General features: G+C 43.7%; 1 protein-coding gene and 1 long non-coding RNA gene across 4 annotated transcripts in view; both read right to left on the reverse strand.

Moving 5' to 3' along the window:
- Positions 1-211: 211 nt before the first annotated feature.
- LOC149441995 (uncharacterized) lies at positions 212-6,421 on the reverse strand. The gene is made up of 2 exons (XR_016307255.1): positions 2,440-6,421; positions 212-2,351 (listed from the first exon to the last, which is right to left on the reverse strand). It is a non-coding gene; the product is annotated as an uncharacterized LOC149441995 (long non-coding RNA).
- Positions 6,422-8,938: 2,517 nt separating this feature from the next.
- Positions 8,939-20,503, reverse strand: part of ANKDD1A (ankyrin repeat and death domain containing 1A) — a 115,886-nt gene continuing 104,321 nt past the window's right edge. For all 3 annotated transcript variants that reach the window (XM_089656665.1, XM_089656667.1, XM_089656666.1), the window contains 3 exons: positions 17,552-17,753; positions 12,058-12,189; positions 8,939-9,734 (listed from right to left, as the gene is read on the reverse strand). In XM_089656665.1, coding sequence (XP_089512791.1) covers positions 9,673-9,734; positions 12,058-12,189; positions 17,552-17,753 — 396 coding nt within the window. In that variant the 3' untranslated portion in view covers positions 8,939-9,672. The remainder of the gene's footprint in view (positions 9,735-12,057; positions 12,190-17,551; positions 17,754-20,503) is intronic.

Here is a 20,503-nt window from a genome sequence, read left to right on the forward strand (position 1 = left end):
ACACACAAACGTGATTTGACACAGGAAAGCTGCCCTGTAGCAGTAAAACTGCTATAGGGCAGATGTAAAGTGGTACCTTCCTATCTATTTACTAATGCTAGCAGTATAAGGAATATAAGTAGTCCATGTTGATTGAGAGAGTTTAGTTCCGCTTTAGGAAGTCCGATTCCTTTTGCAGGTTCCTCTGATAACAAACACACAACATAAACTGTCAGTTTCACAGGTTGACTTTATTTACCAGAACAGCTTTATACAAATGCCCTGCCATTATGCTATTATCTAGGGCAACGTTCCTTCCTTGGCAAGTCCACCAGTTCCCATGGGGCTCACTGCCAGCCGGCCTTCCTTTGTTGGCTGCCAGTCTTCCCCCAACATTAAAAAAGTCTCTAAAAACAACATTAACATAATGCAATTCTTCATTAAATTTTTATAAAGGTAATTATGCCAGCTGCAGACATTCCCCTTGCCTAGCATGGGTTGTAGGTGGCCACCAGGGGCAGCTCGTTGCATACACAATTTATATTCGTTCACCTTTTAGTACACTCATTCCAGCTTGTTTTTTTATTATCTTCATATAAAAAAATACGGTTGTTATCTTCTCCCTTAGAAGTGATGCAGAACGTATGAGTGATAAACTGCAGACTCGGAGAGGAAGAGTCATTTAGAAATGTAGGAAAGGCCATGTTTGCTCCTCTTATGTTGGCTGCTGGAGCCTATGGATTTGTAGATAAATGCCAACGCAGCGTTATGCCAGGCATGTGCTACTGGACATGCCCGTGTCATTCACATTTCACATGGTTTAAAACAGAATTCCAAGAATTCAGTTCCTTGTAAAAAAAGTGAAGGCACACTGTGAGTAAAGCCCAAGGAGGTGCATGACACATCCTGAACTTAGCTCTATTATTCACACCTGACAGTTTTATTGCATTTCCGGAAGGTGGCAATCGCTGTACTTCCAAGAGCCCGACGCTGATGCCTCAGGTCTAAGCATCTTCAACATTAGAGTCAATGCAGCTGCTATGCCCGCTCCATCCCCTCCTAATGCCCAATCACAGAAGCCTGTGTATTATATGAAGTCATTCACAAAATACAAAGGCTTCTCTAAATGGGCAGCAGAAGGGACGGGCAGGCATAGCTGGTCTGTGTGCCTTTCACCTCTCTCACAGCCCCAGTGCTCTGGCAGAGCAATAAACCTGTCAGATATAAACAGAGGTACGTTCAGGAGATGTCAAGCATCTCATTGGACGCAATTCATTGTGCAAGCGCAATTTTTACAAAGTGGCTGAATTCCTGAAATTCAGATTTTAAATTGTGGATTTCCATGAAATAATGGTAAATGAAATAGTTGAGCTTGACACTATTGACACCCTATAGTTGTAAATTCTGAGGCTTTCTGTACATGAATCACCTACCTATCACTGTACGTTTATAAACGCCACTGCAGAAAGCATCAAAAATCAATGGTGGCTGCTGCTCCCATTAAAGTGGCTGTAAACCCTTACATATACCCAGTGACGTGATTAGCCTCAGGTGATACACAGAGATGAAAGAAATCTCCCAACACAAGTTGTACCTGATTATCTGTTGCCATTTCTATAGATGTTCAAAGTATATAGTTTCTACAGCATTTCTGAGCTGTAGAAGGCAGGGGGTGGGGAACTGACATCACACAATGCAAAGCAAAGAGCAGGCAGCTAAATGTAATCTGAGACCTGAGTGGAGGGAATGGACAGACCCACCTCTATGCAGCCTCATAGGGAAACATGCACAGTCTGTTAAATCACAAGCTGTTTACTGGATCTCCTCTCCCTCATCCTCCTGGATCCCTTGGAGTTGGTACAACCTGTCAGAAGTGACTCATGCAGATAGCAGAGGAATGAAGCAGCAGACAGAAATCACACTAGGTGCTTTGGATTGAGGCAAGTACATACTATAGAGGGATATGCTCGGTTCATTTTTCATCTCAGAGGTTTACAACCCCTTTAATGGCTGTGAACCAAGCCGTTCATGGATAACTTCGTTCGCAGACACTGGGTACAGAACCAGTCTGAGCAGCTCCGTACCACAAGATCTCTGTGATGACCAATCACTGCATTCACCAATGTAAACAGTGTAGTATTTAGACTGGTAAGGCCACCCCTTCCTCTTACAATGGAGAAAGGAGGAGCTAATGAAGGAATTATGCGTTCGATATCGGTAACAGTGGTTGCAGGTATGTTTTTAACCCTTTCACCCCTCCTCTCCTGTGTATCTAATCTTTATCCTGTCTCTGTGTATTAACCCCTTCGCTTCCCTTATTCTGCATGCCCAGACATTAACCTCTTCATCTCCATCCTCCTACTGTATATGACCTGTACATTAACCCCATCATCTCCATCCTCCCACTGTATGTGACCTGTACATTAACCCCTTCATCTCCATCCTCCCACTGTATGTGACCTGTACATTAACCCCTTCATCTCCATCCTCCTGTATATGACCTGTACATTAACCCCATCATCTCCATCCTCCCACTGTATGTGACCTGTACATTAACCCCATCATCTCCATCCTCCCACTGTATGTGACCTGTACATTAACCCCTTCATCTCCATCCTCCCACTGTATGTGACCTGTACATTAACCCCTTCACCTCCTCCTCCTCCTCCCTCTGTGTATGATCTATGATGCTGCTGCATCTAATGCACCAATCTTCATGTTTTACCTCCCTCAATTCTGGCAGGTTCTGTCATAGAAAATTGTGGCAAAAAATAAGACCACCTTGTGTGTTTTCCCACGGTCAAGGCATTTTTATTTTATAACAGATAATAATTACCATGTGCCATAAATATATGTATATAATAGAAGGGACAAAGCTCAGGGACTCATACACATATTTATGGTGCATAGTAACTAGTATCTTTTATTATACATCACACATAAGCACTCTGCTCATGATTCTTCTACACGGAATGTATAGCTATATTTTTGTTCTATTTTTACTTTTTTCATATATTGTCAATTTTGCTATTTTATCAATGTCTTTTGCCGTTTTCCTCCCATCTGCAAGTAACAACCGAGACACCTGATGGATAATGGACTGATTTTTTTAATTGATGGAACCATGTGCCGTGGGAGGAGTTTTTACAGAGATGGTCTTTGTGTCTAGTATTTAAATGTTTGTTCCGAGTTGTTTTATGGCTATGAATATTTTTTTACCGAAACGCTTAAGTTGCTGTAACTTGCACACTATACCCTTTATTAATAAAGTACTTTTATCAGGAGAACGAGTTGCCGGCTCCTCGCCTTATACTCTCATGTTGTTAGAGCTTTAAGCTGTGAGCTTTGGAGCACCGATGGTCTACCTCCAGGGAAAATTGACCTAAGTGTATATTTTCATTTATTGAAATTAATCTGTTTTGACATCTCATGCAGCAGCGTAACTTGGCTTAAATTGGATCTTGTAAACTAGGTATGGGTAGCAATTCATGTTTTTCTGTTTCTAAAATGACTCATTCCTTGGGCTTCCACATGGTGCTTTGTAAGCTTTACAGCAGTGGTCTCCAAAGTGTGGCCCACGGGCCAAACACAGCCCTCTGCTTGCATTTATCCAGCCCTTGGGGCACTATTTCTCCCACTGACACAAACAATGAGGCACTATTCCTCCCACCGACACCAATGATGGGTCGCTATTCTTCCCAGTAATACCAATGATGGGGTTCCTCCCTCTGGCACCTTCCACTGACACCAACAATGGGGCACTATTCCTCCAACTAATACCAATGATGGGACACTATTCCTCCCATCGCCACCAACAATGGGACATTATTTCTGCCACTAATACCAATGATGGGGCACTATTCCTCCCACTGATAGCAATGATGGGACACTATTCCTCCCATCGCCACCAACAATGGGACACTATTTCTCCCACTAATACCAATGATGGGGTTCCTCCCTCTGACACCTTCCACTGACACCAACAATGAGGCAGTATTCTATCCATTGACACCAGTGATGGGTCACTATTCTTCCCACTAATAGCAATGATGGGGTTCCTCCCCGACACCTCCTACTGGTTCCTCCCAGTGACACCAACAATGGGGCACTATTCCTCCCACTAATACCAATGATGGGGCGCTATTCCTCCCACTAATACCAATGATGGGGTGCTATTCCTCCCATTGCCACCAACAATGGGACACTATTCCTCTCACTATTACTAATGATGGGGCACTATTCCTACCACTGACACCAATGATGGGGCACTATTCCTCCCACTGACACCAATGTTGGGGCACTATTCCTCCCACTGATACCAATGATGGGGCGCTAGTCCTCCCACTGACACCAACGATGGGGCACTATTCCATCCATTGCCACCAGTGATGGGTCACTATTCTTCCCACTAATACCAATGATGGGGGTTCCTCCCACTGACACCAAACAATGGGGCACTATTCCTCCCACTAATACCAACGATAGGAAGCTATTCCTCCCACTAATACAAAGGATGGGGCAATATTCCTCCCACTGATACCAATGATGGGGCACTATTCCTCCCACTGACACCGATGATGGGACACTATTCCTCCCACTGACACCGATGATGGGACACTATTCCTCCCACTGACACCAATGATGGGGCACTATTCCTCCCACTGACACCAATGATGGGGCACTATTCCTCCCACTGACACCAATGTTGGGGCACTATTCCTCCCACTGACACCAACGATGGGGCACTATTCCATCCATTGCCACCAGTGATGGGTCACTATTCTTCCCACTAATACCAATGATGGGGGTTCCTCCCACTGACACCAAACAAAGGGGCACTATTCCTCCCACTGACACCAACGATGGGGCACTATTCCTCCCACTGACACCAACGATGGGGCACTATTCCTCCCACTGACACCAACGACGGGGCACTATTCCTCCCACTGACACCAACGATGGGGCACTATTCCTCCCACTGACACCCACGATGGGGCACTATTCTATCCACTGACACCAATAATTCCCCCAATACCAAAAATGGGACAATGTTTGCTCCCACTGAACGTGTCCGCCCCCCTTAAAGTCTGAAGGACAGTAAACTGGCCCTTTGTTTAGAAGTTTGGAGACCCCTGCTCTACAGGTTACATTGCAGTCTGTTCTGTCTTTGCTGGAATGCAATGTATCTCTTCAATAACAATTTAATGGAATGATTTTTTGTTTACACCCTCAATTGGTCTTTGAACAAACAAGAAAACACATAATGAACGGAGGATGCCAGGTGTACACATAAAATGCCTGTTCTTCTGGAGCAGATAACGGGATTCCACTGAGCTGTGCAGATGAAGGATTGCATAGTGTCAGCACAGAGTCAGGAGGCTCCTGGAAAGCACCATGTGATAACAGTGACATCTGGCACCTAAGGCTGAATATTCAACAAGGCAGTATTATCTCCCGGGCTTCTGCCGTAACAAAGACTAAAGAGTTACACTACAAATGTGATTCTTTCTTACAAAATAAATTTACAGGATTTCTGTACACTTTGGTGAACCCCCCAGAGAAAGTCGTCACAGCTTTAAAACCTCATCAATTTCAGAGAAAACAAAAAATGGAGGCAATGCCCATAGAGACCAGAGGACAGATTTAATTTAGATCCAGAAAAAAATGAAAGCTGAAATCTGATTGGTCGCTGTGGGCATTACCGTTTTCCTAACATTTCTACACATGAGCCTATATGTTAAAGGTACATGATTGTTTATGGGAATACTGCATTTTATATACTTTATTGGATATGGAGTATTCTTTATTACTTCCAGTCCGGACCAATCCTGACATTTCTCTCATACATGTAAAAAAAAAAAAAGTCAGCATTTTTTTTTTTGCTAGAAGATTACTTAGAACCCCCAATTATTATATATTTTTAAAGCAGAGACCCTGGAGAATAAAATGGCGGGCATTGCAAATGGGTAAAAACAGAAATGATAATGTTATGCCGAGTAAATAAATACCGAACATGTCACGCTTTAAAACCGCGTATGCTTGTGGAAATGCACAAGACTGCAGTACCTAAAAATCTCCATAGATGGCACTTTAAAAGCCTTTTACAGGTTACCAGTTCAGAGTGACACAAGAGGTCTGGCCCTAGAATTATTGCTCATGCTCTGATGTTCATGGTGATACCACGCATGTGCAATTACCGTTTACATATGCATGTGTGTGAGCATTTACTAGTGGGCATGGGGAGACGGGAGTGCTTTAACATTTTTTACTTTATTATGGATTTAATTTTTTGTAAGAAATGTTACAATGAATCTTTATTTATTTTTTTGGATCAACTTTATTGCTGTCACAAGGGATGAACAACATTCCTTGTGATAGAATGGGCAGTGACAGGTTCCCTTTATACTTTAACCGTGCATATTAATAAAAGTGTCCAAATAAAGATTTTTATATATATATATATATATATATATATATATATATATATATATATATATATATATATATATATATATATAGAGAGAGAGAGAGAGAGAGAGAGAGAGAGAGAGAGAGAGATAATATATATAGCTATATTCTCTCTCTCTCGAGAATATATAGAGAGAGATAATATATATATATATATAGCTATAATCTCTCCCTCTCCTCTCTCTCTCTCTCTATATATATATATATATATATATATATTCTCTCTCTCTCTTGAATATATATATATATAGAGAGAGAGAGAGAGAGAGAGAGGGGGGGGGGGGAGATTATAGCTATATATATATATATATATATGGACTTTTACATATTATAGTGTCCATATTGTATGTACACTTTCATTAATATGCACAATTAAATCAATGTGACACTTTGTTCTCCTGGAGAGAAAACAACCAAATAACTTTGTTTTTCCTATTGATGTATTTACTGTATAAAACATTTGGCACACATATTCTTTCAGAATTTTCCTGTATTTTCTGTAATACAATAATTCTATCATATATTATAATCATTAGCCTCATGGATTGGCCAAACTGCGGTTTATTTTTCCGAACAATATAAAAAAAAACCTGAAAACTTTGAAAAAAGAAAAAACTATTTTTTTTAACTTTCTGCTATAAAACATCCATAAAAAAGTTAAAAAAATCTAATTTCTTCATACCTTTTGGCCAAAATGTATTTGTCTTTGGTTAAAAAACAAAATTCCCAATAAGTGTATATTGATTGGTTTGCATGAAAGTTATAGCGTTTAGAAACTATGGTATATATACTTCAATTTTTATCGAATTTTTTTTTTTTTATACTAATAACAGTGAACAACGACTTATAATGGGACTGTGGTAGTGCGGTGGGCAATTTGACACTGAAGGGAACTGACTAACTGCTACTGACATCGCCAGTGGCATTAATACACTGATCAGTGATAATGCTATACACTGTCACTGTAACTAATGACACCGGCTGGGAAGGGGTTAACAGCTAGAGCAGGGGTGTCCAAACTATGGCCCTACAGCTGTTGAAGTACTACAAGTCCCATAATGCCTCTGCCTCTGAGTGTCTTGCCTGTGGATGTCAAAGTCTTGCAAGGCTTCATGGGACTTGCAGTTCCTCATCACCTGGAGGGCCATAGTTTGGACACCCCTGATCTAGAGCGATCAAGGGGTTAAATATGTGCCCAGCTATGTTTCATGTTTGTATTAGGTGCTGTTTTTACCAAGGGATTTCTTTTGTTTCTCATCCCTGCTTTGCAGGGATGAGAAACAGAGAGATCATTCCCTCTGTACAGAGTCCTGTGTTGAATTGTCAACATAGGTCTCTGGGCTGTGATTGGACACAGCTGATCAGCAGGTCCTGGCCATGAATCCTCGACGGGACCTGCTGACAGATCCCCGCTGTGTACAATCACAGCAGGTGCCGGCGGGAAGAGGGTGCACATGCGTCCGCCCATTTGCCTGCACAGGCCGCCGTCCGCATTACATTGTGGGCAGGCAATCCTTAAATGGTTATAAGAATTTATTATATTTATAATATTTATTTAATTTTATTTTGGACACTAGGTGGAGCTGAGGATAATAGTTTTTAATCTATTACAGAAAATACGGCAAAAATTCCCACACGGAAGAAAAATAATCTTGAAATATATTTTTAAAATATTCTTCCCAAATATATTGACATGTATTTGAAATACTACAATTTTGGCCATATTCAATAAATTTCAAAATGTATTTCAATAAATATATATATATATATATATATATATATATACATATATATATATATATATATACACACACACACACATATACACACTGCATGTTGAAATGCGTTTTTTATATATTACAAAATATATGAAAAAATATTTTTTAAAATATATATTTTTTTTAAATATATTCTTTTTTTTTAACATATAAAAAGTAATTTTAACATATATTTGTAAATGCATTCCAAAAAAGTAGATTTATATTTTTAAAGACATACAGTATATTTGAAATGTATTTCTAAAAATATATATTAATTAATAAAAACGCATTTCAAAATACAGTATATATATATTTGTTTAAATTGAAATATATTTTGAAATTTTTATACACATATATATATACACATACATATATATATGGCACCTGTGTATGGAGTTTATTCTCATGTCTTAGCATCAGTACATATTCTGTATTATTCATCGAATACCTTGTATGTTTTATTCCTGTAGGTCAATGCATCTGTTTTTGACTGATTCCCTGCTGTTACCTATTGTATAATAAATTTCTTTGTAAAATAAATATATTTTGAAATATATTGAATATGGCCAAAATTGTAGTATTTCAAATATATGTCAATATATTTGGGAAGAATATTTTTAAAATATATTTCAAATATATTTTTCCTATGGGTTTGTCCAGCCTGCACAACTTTGTGTGACATTCGTCCAACAAATGTTTTGTAAATAGACTCCAAAGTGCCTAGCCAGCTCTTACAAATAGGGTTCCCCATCATTTATTCACATTTTCATAAAACTTATATCCCTTCTCAAGTTATGTACCTTTAACATTCAGGATCTCCTTTCCAGGTGGAAAAAGATACTGCGACTCCATCTAGAGGGTCCGAAGATATAGAAAAGCACGTGTTCTCTTTGTATTTTTTAGCAAAAAGGGTAAAAAGAACAAATTTTTACAAAAAAATCCCTAAAATGTGTCATAAATATACACAAACATTGGCGGCATACAAGAGACAGTTCATTTGCCCCAACGGTTCACGCTTGTCGATTCAAGCAGCTGGAAAATATTGCACGGCAGGAAACACGATCGATCTTTTACACACAAATGTGCTTTAGGTAAAAACAATAATCGCCCCCCCCCCCCCATTTTATATAAAATATAATTACAAAAATCCAACTGAGGTGGTCCTAACCCCATATTGCACCATGAATGTGCTGTAGAATCAGCAAAGTGTGCATATATCAACGTGAACCGATGAGCGCGTCTCACAAGGACACCGCCAGAGAGGAGACTTCTCGACAATGCCCGGAACACTGGCGGCCATGATGTGCCTGAAGGTTTCCCGCGGGGATGTTCCGCCAGCAGGAATTGTATTTGGAATGAGGATCAGCCCTTGGTGTAAGAGAGTACTGCTGACTGTAGTGCAGGAAGAGGGGTGCAGACCCGGAGGGCGCATCCACGTGTCCAGTCAGTCCCACCATACTGCTGGTCACATGGCTGTGCACTTCTTTGGTGAAGAATCCTCGGCATTTGCTTGCTTCCGAATGCTTTCTGTGAATATTACAAAAAAACACAATAATGAAAAAACTAAACAAAACAGAAAAGCTTCACAGAACATTAAAGTGTTACTAAACAATACAATCAGGCTGTAGATGCAGCAAAGCATGTTTGTTATACTCACTGTGGAACCTAAGGGGTTAATCCTCTGCATTGTGTAAAAAGGATGTTTGATCCTGTCTTCTCTGCTCCTCCCCTTCTTGCAGTGCCCCCCCTTATCTCCTGATGAGACATATCGTGTGGAGTAACTCTGCACATGCTCAGTTTGGTGTGTATTGCTAGAGAGGTTGTTTTTTTTTTTCTTGGGAGAGTGCATGTAATCAGCTCAGGGCCAATGAGCACTATCCAGACAGAGGGCCAAGGGTTCTGCATCCTCCTAGAGCAGAATGAAAACTCCTCTTACAAGCTTTAGCCAGTGCTTGGCTGATAGAAGTCACAAGACTGCTATATACTGCTGATAAGAAAAGGGATTTAGCAGTTTATATTTCCATGTTATGTGTACTGTGGGAGACCAGATATAGTGAATGCAGGGTCCGAGGAGAGCGGATATAGTGAATGCGGGGTCCGGGGAGAGCGGATATAGTGAATGCGGGGTCCGGGGAGAGCGGATATAGTGAATGCAGGGTCCGGGGAGAGCGGATATAGTGAATGCAGGGTCCGGGGAGACCAGATATAGTGAATGCAGGGTCCGGGGAGAGCGGATATAGTGAATGCGAGGTCCGGGGAGAGCGGATATAGTGAATGCAGGATCCGGGGAGAGCGGATATAGTGAATGCAGGATCCGGGGAGAGCGGATATAGTGAATGCAGGGTCCGGGGAGACCGGATGTAGTGAATGCAGGGTCCGGGGAGAGCGGATGTAGTGAATGCAGGGTCCGGGGAGACCGGATGTAGTGAATGCAGGGTCCAGGGAGACCAGATATAGTGAATGCAGGGTCCAGGGAGACCAGATATAGTGAATGCAGGGTCCAGGGAGACCAGATATAGTGAATGCAGGGTCCGGGGAGACCAGATATAGTGAATGCAGGGTCCGGGGAGACCAGATATAGTGAATGCAGGGTCCGGGGAGACCGGATATAGTGAATGCAGGGTCCGGGGAGCCCGGATATAGTGAATGCAGGGTCCGGGGAGACCTGATATAGTGAATGCAGGGTCCGGGGAGACCGGATATAGTGAATGCACGGTCCGGGGAGAGCAGATATAGTGAATGCAGGATCTAGGGAGAGCGGATATAGTGAATGCAGGGTCCGGGGAGAGAGGATATAGTGAATGCAGGGTCCGGGGAGAGAGGATATAGTGAATGCAGGGTCCGGGGAGAGAGGATATAGTGAATGCAGGGTCCGGGGAGAGAGGATATAGTGAATGCAGGGTCCGGGGAGACCGGATATAGTGAATGCAGGGTCCGGGGAGAGAGGATATAGTGCATGCAGTGTCCGGGGAGACTGGATATAATGAATGCAGGGTCCGGGGAGACCAGATATAGTGAATGCGGGGTCCGGAGAGAGCGGATATAGTGAATGCGGGGTCCGGAGAGAGCGGATATAGTGAATGCAAGATCCGGGGGAGCGGATATAGTGAATGCAGGGTCCGGGGAAGCGGATATAGTGAATGCAGGGTCCGGGGGAGCGGATATAGTGAATGCAGGTTCCGGGGGGAGCGGATATAGTGAATGCAGGTTCCGGGGGGAGCGGATATAGTGAATGCAGGTTCCGGGGGAGCGGATATAGTGAATGCAGGTTCCGGGGGAGCAGATATAGTGAATGCAGGGTCCGGGGAGAGCGGATATAGTGAATGCAGGGTCCGGGGAGAGCGGATATAGTGAATGCAGGGTCCGGGGAGAGCGGATATAGTGAATACAGGGTCCGGGGACAGCGGATATAGTGAATGCAGGGTCCGGGGAGAGCAGATATAGTGAATGCAGTGTCCGTGGAGACTGGATATAATGAATGCAGGGTCCAGGGAGACCAGATATAGTGAATGCGGGGTCCGGGGAAAGCAGATATAGTGAATGCAGGGTCCGGGGAAAGCAGATATAGTGAATGCAGGGTCCGGGGAGAGTGGATATAGTGAATGGCCTGAGCATCCCCACCCCTTTAAATACGCCAGTATCAGGGGAATCTCCCACCCATAACTCATTGGCCTAGCAATGACATAACTTCTGGGCTTGCTTGAACCCAAAGCTCATCTCTAGTGAGCACCCCATGTGACCATAGAGGTGACCATAGAGGTGACCATAGAGGTGCCATCTGTAGTAACCACCAGCCATCCACAGTGACTATAATAACAAATACAATCATATTACTGCAGGGGGCGCTGACCTGCCAGGTCTCTCCTCCCGATGCCTACGAGTCCCTCAAACAATCCTTTAATGGGGTTTTCTCCCGCCATCACCACTCCATGCAGCCAGATCAGTAACATCCTGTGCCCGTGCTCCCGGTAGCTTTTGTTTCCTGGTGAGAAAAACACATCCGTGAGACGTGCCGCGGAGTATGGTGACGTCCAATATCCTAGCTCAGTTTACAGAGAGGCAAGACTCCGACTATTGCTACTACCACTCCTCCTCCTCTTCCTGCTACTACCACTCCTACTACTACTACTCCTACTACTCCTACTCCTACTACCACTCCTACTACTACTACTCCTACTACCACTACTCCTCCTCCTACTGCTACTCCTACTACCACTCCTACTACTACTCCTTCTCCTACTGCTGCTCCTCCTCCTACTGCTACTCCTCCTCCTACTGCTACTCCTCCTCCTACTGCTACTCCTCCTCCTACTGCTACTCCTCCTCCTACTGCTACTCCTCCTCCTACTGCTACTCCTACTACCACTCCTACTCCTCCTCTTCCTGCTACTACCACTCCTACTACTACTACTACTTTTCCTACTACCACTCCTCCTACTACTCCTACTACTATTCCTCCTCCTCCTGCTACTACCACTCCTACTACTACTACTCCTCCTGCTGCTACTCCTACTTCTCCTACTACTCCCACTCCTACTATTACTCCTCCTCCCCCTACTACTACTACTACTCCTCCTACTACTACTACTAATCCTTCTTCTCCTACTACTCCTCCTCCTCATCCTGCTACTACCACTCCTCCTACTGCTACTCCTCCTACCACTCCTCCTACTACTACTACCACTCTTCCTACTACTACTAATCCTACTTCTCCTACTACTTTTCCTCCTCCTCCTGCTACTACCAATCCTACTTCTCCTACTACTAGTCCTCCTCCTCCTGCTACTACCACTCCTACTACTACTACTCCTCCTGCTACTATTCCTATTCCTACTACTACCACTCCTACTACTACTCCTACTACTACCAATCCTACTACTAGTCCTCCTCCTGCTACTACCACTCCTACTACTCCTACTATTACTACTACTCCTTCTCCTGCTACTAACACTCCTACTACTACTACTCCTCCTCCTGCTACTACCACTACTCCTACTACTACTCCTCATGCTGCTACTACCACTCCTACTTCTCCTCCTACAACTACTCCTCCTGCTACTTCCACTCCTCCTCCTGCTTCTACTACTACTACCACTCCTCCTACTACTATTACTCCTTATTCTACTCCTCCTTCTACTACTACTACTCCTCCTACTCCTGCTACTACCACTACTCCTACTGCTACTATCACTCCTCCTACTACTCCTCCTGCTACTACCACTACTCCATATCCTTCCCCTCCTCCTCCTGCTACTACTATTATTACTCCTACTACTCCTCCTGCTACTACCACTACTCCTTATCCTTCCCCTCCTCCTCCTGCTACTGCTATTATTACTCCTACTACTCCTCCTGCTACTACCACTCCTACTACTCCTTTTCCACCTGCTACTACTCCTCCTACTACCACTACTCATTTTCTTTCTCCGCCTACTCCTCCTCCTGCTACTACTATTACTCCTGCCACTCCTATTACTCCTCCTCATACTCTTATACCTCCTCCCTCCCTCTCTCTTTTTCCTCCTCCTGCTACTACTACTCCTAACCCTCCTACTACTACTCCTGATACTCCTCCTCCTGCTACTACTACTCCTACCCCTCCTCCTACTACTCCGAATACTACTACTACTAAAAATACTACTGCTCTTCCTTCTCCTACTCCTCCTCCTGCAACAAGTACTCCTACCCCTCCTACTACTACTACTCCTACCCCTCCTACTATTACTACTCCTACTCCTTCTGCTACTGGTATAATGATTGTCACGAAAGTGGTTGCAAAACTGCAAAACTCAGACATGAAACATGAACAGAGCATATCCCTCTATAGTGTGGACTTGTCTGAGACCAGAGCACTAAGCACAATTATTCTCTGCTGCCTCCTTCCTCTGCTATCAGCAGGAGTCACTTCTGACAAGCTTTCCTGACACCAAGAGAAAAATGGTGACAGAGAAGGGACCTCCAGCAGATTGACGGCCTCAGCTCTGTTCCTGTGAGCTGTATGAAAGGGGGTGTGTCCCTTCCCTCCAATCAGCTCTCCTCACTGAGCTCTGCAGAGTGCAACTTCAGCTCTCCTCCCCCCTTTTTCTGAACGCTCAGACAAGCCTTATACCTTCTGGACCTTGAACGGATGTAGAGAAGAGAAGACTGCAGATAAACAGGTACAACTTATGTAGGAAGATTGCTTTATCTCTGTGTATCACCTGAGGATAGTCCCTTCACTGGCTATATGGAAGGGTTTGCAACTACTGTAGCGCCCCCCCCCAAAAAAAGAAATGACCAATTATAGCGATCGTATGACACCCAGGCCACTCACAGCAGTTGGGTATGGAGCACCGTGATCTGCTGTGATCTGAACACGGCAATCGTGAGATCGCGCCACTGTGTGCCCCTGGGGGGTGCACCAGTGCGCATGTGCACTGCAACTTACTTGTATGTCGCGGTCCCTGCAGCTGCCAACTAATCCATGGTACAAGATGCTGTGATTGGTCCAGGTACCATGTGATAGCTGTGGGCCAATCACGGCATCATGAATGGAAGGCAATCATGACTGTTTTGTTTACATTGTAACCATGTGATTGCTATAACCATTCATAGCAATCACATGATACCCCAGCCGCCGTCATGGGCTTGTACCGCTGTGCGCCACAGGGGGCGTGCCAGTGCACATGTGCACCGCAACGTACCAGTCTGTCATGGTGCGCGCAGCTGGCAGTATAAGTACTGTGAGTGGGACGGCAAGTGGTTAAAGCCTTCATGACTGTGATAATGGCCAAATTCAGTTTTGTAACTTTGGTATGTGTTTGTAAAACTGTACATATAAATGCAACTACTGAGTGTTTTAAGGTGGATTATACTCTGCTTTTTTTCCCAAACAAATTGACCTTTCATGTTAGCTTTCAGTACCACAAAAAAAATTCCCTTGCTCTTGGCGTTTCTGCCAATACCCCATATAGTTACAGTGTCTCACAGAAGTGAGCCCACCCCTTACATTTTTGTAAATATTTTCATGTGAGAACACTGAAGAAATGACACTTTGCTAGCCTAGGCCATCTTTATGTAGAACAACAATTCCTTTTCTCAGATCCTTAGAGTTTTCTTTGCCATGAGGTGCCATGTTGAACTTCCAGTGACCTCTTTTATTGAACTGCATTGTCTCCATTTATTTTGTAAATAGCTGAGCAAACTGTTGGCGCTATATACATCCTGTATTATAATAATAAGCCTTGCAGGGCTTGCTCTCGATCTGGGCTGTGTGCGTCTATAGACGCACATAGTGTGGCTCAGCCCCACCCCCTGCTCACAGGATTTGATTGACAGCAGCAGGAGCCAATGGTTCCCGCGGCCACCTCTGAGCAGAGAGAAGAGAGCCACTGCTGATGGTTAGAGGGAAGTATACAGGGGGTGAGGGGGGCAAAACAAATACATTTTTTTTTACCTTTTTTACTGGGGAAAGCATTAAAGTAAAAATTGTCCAGCCTATACAGTGAAGGAAATAAGTATTTGTTCCCCTGCTGATTTTGAATGTTTGCCCACTCACAAAGAAATGATCGGTCTAAAAATTGAATGGTAGGTGTATTGTAACACAGAGGCAGAATAGCAACAAAAAATTCAAAAGAGATTAATGTCTAACAAATTATACACTGATTTGCATGTTCATTAGCGAAATAAGTATTTAATCCCCTATCATTCTGCAGGATTTCTGGCTACCAGGTGTCTTTCATACAGGTAAAAAGCTGAGATTAGAAGCAGTCTCTTAAAGGGAGTGCTGCTAATCTTATGTTACCTGTATAAAAGACACCTGTCCACAGGAGCAATCAAACAATCAGATTCCAAACTCTCCACCATGGCAAAGACCAAAGAGCTGTTCCAAGGATGTCAGGGACAAGATTGTAGACCTACACAAGGCTGGACTGGGCTACCAAACTATCGCCAAGCAGCTTGGTGAGAAGGTGACAACAGTTGGGGCAATCATTCACAAATGGAAGAAACACAAAACAAGTGTCAGTCTCCCTAGGTCTGGTGCACCATGCAAGATCTCACCTCATGGAGTGTCAATGATCATGAGAACAGTGAAGAATTATCCCAAAACTACAAGTGAGGATCTTGTCAATGATCTCCAGGCAGCTGGGACCACAGTCACCAAGAAAACAATTGGTAACACACTACGCCGACAAGGATTGAAATCCTGCAGTGCCCGCAAGGTCCCTCTGCTCAAGAAGGCACATGTCCAGGCCCGTCTGAAGTTTGCCACTGAACATCTGAATGATGCAGAGGAGGACCGGTTGAAAGTGTTGTGGTCAGATGAGACCAACACCGAGCTCTTTGGCATCAACTGAACTCGCCGTGTTTGGAGGAGGAGGAATTCTGCCTATGACCCCAAGAACACCATCAAACATGGTGGTGGAAACATTCTGCTTTGGGGGTGTTTTCTGCTAAGGGGACAGGACAACTGCACTGCATCAAAAGGACGATGGACGGGGCAATGTACCGTCAAATCTTGGGTGAGAACCTTCTTCCCTCAGCCAGGGCATTGAAAATGGTCGTGGATGGGTGTTCCAGCATGACAATGACCCAAAATACACGGCCAAGGCAACAAAGGAGTGGCTCAAGAAGAAGCAGATTAAGGTCCTGGAGTGGTCTAGCCAGTCTCCAGACCTTAATCCGATTGAAAGTCTGTGGAGGTAGCTGAAATTTCGAGTTGCCAAACGTCAACCACCAAACCATAATGACTTGGAGAGGATCTGCCAAGAGGAGTGGACAAAATCCCTCCTGAGATGTGTGCAAACCTGGTGGCCAACTACAGGAAACGACTGACCTCTGTGATTGCCAACAAGGGATTTGCCACCAAGTACTAAGTCATGTTTTGTGAAGGGGATCAAATACTTATTTCCCTCCTGAACATGCAGATCAGTCATCATTTGTTAGACATGCATTTCTTTTGAATTTTTTGTTGCTATTCTGTCTCTGTGTTACAATACACCGAACATTCAATTTCTAGACCGATCATTTCTTTGTGAGTGGGCAAACATTCAAAAACAGCAGGGGAGCAAATACTTATTTCCTTCACTATAGAACCACTTTAATAGAGATCTTTAGTAGAAGCTATTTGATTCTGAAATGAGTTTGCAAAAATGGTCCCTACTGGCACACATGACAATCTATTATCTTCCGAATGTTCCTAATGCATTTTACCTGTTACTTTGCACAGAATTTCCCTGGGACATATCTCTAGACATGAATATTCTCATAGCATTAATGATTTTGGAGTTTTATGATCATTAAGTCATTTCAGCTTTTATTCTCTACTCCAATTGGTACACCAGTACAGGCAATGTAGTCTTTACCTGTCCATTGCTGATCTATTGCCCGGATGTGGGCATCTGTGAACTTCCAGTACACCGCCAGCTTCTTCCATTCAATAGGTTTTAGGTATTTCGTTGCCAGTCTCCAGATGACGGATCGAATGTGCTGTGTCTCTAGTCGATGGTCTTGTTTGAAGGTCAGATGCCTGGCCACCCAGGAGTCAGAGTCACTATTCAGATTGTCCTGTAGTAAGGAAGAAAGCACATGTAAATCATATGTAGTCCTCTGGAAATATTTCTGCCTAAAGGGCATAATCACAGATCATGGAGAAAAATCATAAGGGTGGCCCCCGGCAGGGCGAGGAGGGGCGACTGCCCTGGACACTGTGGTATCATGTGAGATGAGGGGGGAGCACGAGGAGAGTTCCTGCCACTACAAGCTAGAAGGAGAAGTGACAACCACATCAATACTTCTGTCAGCTTAGCGCTCAAAGTGACAAGATAAATTTGGAGAGGAGAGAGGTGGGAGGAGGTGCAAGCTGTGCTCTCTCTCCCCTCTAGATCTGACCTCCTGCTACTGCAGTGCTTCTGGATTAGGACTGTCAGATTAGGACTGTGCAGGTCTTGTTTACCCTCCCCCATCCCCCTTCCAGCAAAGAATGTGGGTAGGTGGCAGGTAAGCAAACCCTATATAGTCCTGATCTGACAGGAGTGGGGATAGGGCGGGCAAAGATTTGTCCTGAGAGGGCGGATTTCATAAAGGGGGGAATTTGTACTTGGAAGAGGGGGAATTTATGCTTAGGAGATAAACATGCAGATTAGTGCTCAATTTCTTTGGGGGAGGGATCTTTGCTGACACATAATGGTCATACAACTTGGGGGGAGAATGTGCAGTTTGGCACGTTCGCCTGGGGTGGGGCATTAGTTGACCTTCTAACAAAGTATATCTAAATCAAGGACTAGAAGCAGGAGAGGTGTCATCTTAGTCAGTATATTACTATGAACCAGTGCTGCTGATAGATTGTCAGGGAAGGGGGGTGAAGAACATTGGTGCAGGGAATAAATCAGTAATGGTCTAGTCCTGCTCTGTCCTGTAGCTCCCCCCCCCCCCACAATTATTTTTCAGTACTTAAAGTCTCTGGGAGTCAGTGTAAGTTTTAATGACGGGTATAAACCATTTTTTTTAATTTAGAAAACAATTGATTTTGGAACATTCATTCAATTTTCCAATGGTTAGTGGGGCCAAGGCCTGGACTGGTCATAAGGCACACCGGGTATTAGCCCAGTGGGCCAGGGCTGCCACCCAGCCGCATGCCTTGGGGCTCTCAAAACAGCTGCAGCATCTGGGCTGTTCCTTGAGCCCGCGCCGCTCACCAGAACTCTCTACAGCTGGCTGTTAAGCTCTGATGAAGAAGGGACCCCCTTCGAAACGCATCAGTTATACCGAACACCCATTCCCTTGATGGGACTCACGCTATCTTCAAGTCCCTGTGAGGACTTACATGCCTGATTTCATTCGCTGTTTGTGAGTATATTTTTTACAATTAATAAATTTTGGTTACTGAGTTAATGCGCAAGGTTGGTGCGCTTCTCGTTTTCATTTCATTCTACAGTGTTCAGCTGTCAGGGCCAGGGGGGCAGAAATGACAGGTCAGATGGCTGCGAAGGGAAAGTAGCTAGGGGAAACCTGATGGGCTGATGTCGGGAATAGGTGTCACTGCTGCCACCTACTGCAGACACCATAAGCCAGGGAGAAAAAGCGAGTGCAAACTATTAGAAAAAAAAAACTATTTGTGATTGTGTTTAACTCTTTGGTGTACTGATATGCTGCCTTCACTTTACCTTCTGTTATCCTCTGCTCAGTATATGCAGTAACCTCTAGCAACCAGGCAGCGAGTGGTAGTGATGTGTAGTAACCTCTAGCAACCAATCAGTGAACGGTAATGATGTGCAGTAACCTCTAGCAGCCAATCAGTGAGCAGTAATGATGTTCAGTAATCTCTAGCAACCAATCAGTGAGCAGTAATGATGTGCAGTAACCTCTAGCAACCAGTCAGTGAGCGGTAATGACATGCTCTAATGTCCTGTGATTTTGAATATAAAAAATGTTTGCCAAAAAATATAATACATTTACATAATTCTAAATGATTGATAAATTACAGTGACCGAAGCAGGCTAAATATAAATAAAAGACACCGAGAAACCAGTAGTTGGCATTATTTGTAATTTTGTCTAAGAAAAAAAAAAAAAAAAAAAAAAAAAGGGCTTCTCAGTCTAAAACACCTAGGCCTATTTTTTTGTCCCAGTCCGGGCCTTGTGGAGTCAACATTTACAGTCATTAAAGAGGACAAGGGGCAGGGCTGTCTTAACAGCATCATGGGTCCCTGCACAAAGTAATGCACTGGGGCCCCTACCAGCCTGCCCCAATTTTAAGCATCTAATCTCAAGAATTAAAGTAAAAATAGCTGATAGAATTAAACATATAATTATTAGTACTTTCAATAAAATTGATTTTAAACAATAACAAAGCATGCATTAAATCAAAGACTAACAAACACAAAGGGCACAGGACAGGGGGGAGTCAGGAGGGCACAATACTGAGATCTGTTCTGGGATGCTGCCTGGGCCATCCTGGGACAGCTTCATAAAAAGCATGACTGTCCTGGCAAATCCGGGACAGCTGTCAATTTTAATGCAATGCAAGATTATTATGGGGCCCCCATACACCTGGGGCCTTTTGGCAGTGCCCAGGGGTGTCCATACATTAAGACAGCCCTGCAAGGGGCACTCTTTATATCTGGAGTAAATATACGGAATGGCTTCTTCGCAGTAAGAGCTGTGAAAATGTGGAATAGACTCCCTCAAAAACGTGTTCTGCTCGGCTCAGTAGACTGTTTTAAAATAGGGCTGGATGTATTCCTAAATGCACAAAATATACCTGGATATTAACATTTTTAGGTGATACCACCAAAAATAGCTGAAATCACCAGCTAA

The sequence above is a fragment of the Staurois parvus genome, unplaced genomic scaffold, assembly GCF_062004578.1.
Source record: "Staurois parvus isolate SC_StPar_1 unplaced genomic scaffold, SC_StPar_1.0 ptg000927l, whole genome shotgun sequence".
Lineage (NCBI taxonomy): Eukaryota > Metazoa > Chordata > Amphibia > Anura > Ranidae > Staurois > Staurois parvus.